The sequence below is a fragment of the Microtus ochrogaster genome, assembly GCF_000317375.1.
Source record: "Microtus ochrogaster isolate Prairie Vole_2 chromosome 14 unlocalized genomic scaffold, MicOch1.0 chr14_random_1, whole genome shotgun sequence".
In the NCBI taxonomy this organism is placed as follows: domain Eukaryota; kingdom Metazoa; phylum Chordata; class Mammalia; order Rodentia; family Cricetidae; genus Microtus; species Microtus ochrogaster.
In genome coordinates, this window is record NW_004949096.1 from 30,048,381 (window position 1) to 30,050,906 (window position 2,526).

Sequence of the window (2,526 nt, forward strand, 5' to 3'; positions counted from 1 at the left end):
TATTGTATACATAATAAATAAATAAATAAATAAATAAATAAATAAATAAATATTTAAAAAAAAATAAAGGTCTGGGTAGTGGGGCATAAACTGGCCTGGAAGATGGCATTCACAAAAGAGCATACACACATGTATTGGTGAGGCTTTAGAGACATGGGAACCGTTGTATGCTGTTGATGGGGATGAAAAGTAATAGAGGTACTGTGGAAGATGATGTGATGATTCCTCCAAAAATTTAAAGCAGAGCTTACCACTGTGTATGATGGTGCACAGCTTTAATCCCAGGATTTGGGAGGCAGAGGCAGGTGGATCTCTGTGAGTTTGAGGCCAACCTGGTCTACAAAGTGAGTTTCAGGACGGCCAGGGCTACACAGAGAAACCCTGTCTCAAAAAAAGAGGTGGGGTGGGGAGGGGGTAAATCATGTAGGAAAACAGCTTAACAGGTATAAATTCCTGTACTCTTTGACTTGCAGCTAAGGTTGTTTATCATGGAATTTTTTGAAAAAAGAAAAGATTAAATTCTGCCAGTTACTGTGGATTAAATTAATCACAGTATGTAAATTTTTTAAAAAGCACTCTGCAGTTATAACCAAGGATTGAAAGGCTGTCAGGATGGGTCAGTGGTGTACCCACGGCCCACCATAACAATCCGCAGAACCCACATGGTAGAAGAATCACATTCTGCAAGATTTCCTCTTAAGGGGGGGGGTGAGAGAGGTAGCACAGCTCATTATGAATTCGGCACGAATTATTTCTATATACTATGTTAAATAACCAAAAGTACTTGAGTTGGGCATAGTGGTACATCCTTATAGTCTTAGCACTTGGAAGGATTGGGGGAGAAGACAGGAGGTCAAAGCAAGCCTCTGCTCTACAACCTCAGCTCAGAGTAGTTTTATGGGAGGGAAAGGCAGGCGGACATCTGTGAGCTTAGGACACTACCCCATCCCACCCTGCCTTCCTAAAAAGACAAGTGATGTTGGAGTATATAGTGCCGTTTTTAAAGATAAAAGAATGTAAGTTTGTGTGTGCGTGCTTGTGTGCTTGCTTTAGAAGGATATACCAATTGCTTCTTGGCCTTGTTGGCTAAAATCAAGTAGAAGGATACACAAACTGAAGTTAAACTTTTGTGTATGGAAAAGAAATTGAATGGTTTAGGAATAGGATTGGGGAAAAACTTCATTGAAAATATATATTGAATCATTCCAATCCTTATCTTCTCAAATTATGTGTCAACGTGATTTTTGTCTTCTAAGATGGAATTGTCAGCCACTTGAAGAAGCAAGCAGGACCAGCTTCAGTTCCTCTCAGGTCTGAGGAAGAATTTAAGAAGTTCATTAGTGATAAAGATGCTTCAGTGGTGGGTAAGTAGCAGGTGTTTGGTTATGCCACAACATTGATTGGATGTTAAAAACTTCCATGTTTGGGAAAGCCACAAGTTAAAGCAGCTTAGGCAAGCTTGAAGCAATTAAAAGGTAACTGATAGAACCGAATCAGAAACTATAACAGGGCAAGAAAATTGTGTCTGTGTTTGTATTCTTAGACCATAATAGGAGTGTCATTGGTTCACCTCCCACCCCTACCCCACAGTGCTGGAAATCTAACCTGTCTCCTCACTCCTGCTAGGCAAGTACTCCGCTACTGAGCTATATATTCCTAGTCTGTTCCTTCTTTAACTCTGAGAGCTAAGTCTTTAGCAGGGTAATTAAAGTAAAATGAGGTTGAAGGCAAGGGGATACAAGTAAATAGTACATTTCCATCTCTATGTTCAATTTTTATAGGAAACTTTGTGGTTATTGGTCAAGTTTCTGTTGTTATAAATTCCTGAGGCTGGGTCATGCAAAAGGAAAGAGATTAGTCTTATAGTTGAGGATGTTCAAAACATTGGCACAGAAATTTTTAAATTCTAGTGTAGGTCTCCTAGGTTGCATGTCATGGAAGGAATGCATGCAACAAGGAGAGATTTTATTGTTGGCAGGAAGCCAGGAGGTGCCAGGCTTACCAGTGCACCCAATTGAAAGAAATTTTGTGGGTGTGTATGGTGTGTATGTGTAATACACTGAAGTTAAAACCTTGATCCCAGGCAGGCATGGTAGCATACATCTTTAATCCCAGCACTCAGGAGGCAGAGGCTGGGGGATCTCTGAGTTGAGACCAACTTGGTCTACTACAGAGTGAGTTCCAGGACAGTCAGGGCTGCACAGAGAAACTCTGTTTTGAGAAAACCCTTGGCCTCAAATGTGCTAGGCAATTGTTCTGTTGCTGAATTACACACTCTAGCCCTTTAGTTTATGTTTAGGTGTGGCATATAACACACTTGGTTTAAACTAAATTTAGTGGCATATGGTTTTATTTTATTTGTTCATTTGTTTTTTCCAGATAGGGTTTCACCGTAGTTTTAGAGCCTGTCCTGGAACTAGCTCTTGTAGACCAGGCGGGGGCATATGGCTTTAGTCTCAGCTTTCAGGAGGTAGAGACAGGCAGGGAACCACAGTGAAAACAGACCTTGTCAAAAAAAACAAAAAA

The 2,526-nt window shown here is 40.5% G+C and overlaps 1 protein-coding gene across 1 annotated transcript in view; it reads left to right on the forward strand.

Moving 5' to 3' along the window:
- The window catches only part of Pdia3 (protein disulfide isomerase family A member 3), a 23,737-nt gene that overhangs the window by 11,852 nt on the left and 9,359 nt on the right, over positions 1 to 2,526 (forward strand). The window contains exon 4 of the mRNA XM_005364341.3: positions 1,257 to 1,364. Coding sequence (XP_005364398.1) covers positions 1,257 to 1,364 — 108 coding nt within the window. The remainder of the gene's footprint in view (positions 1 to 1,256; positions 1,365 to 2,526) is intronic.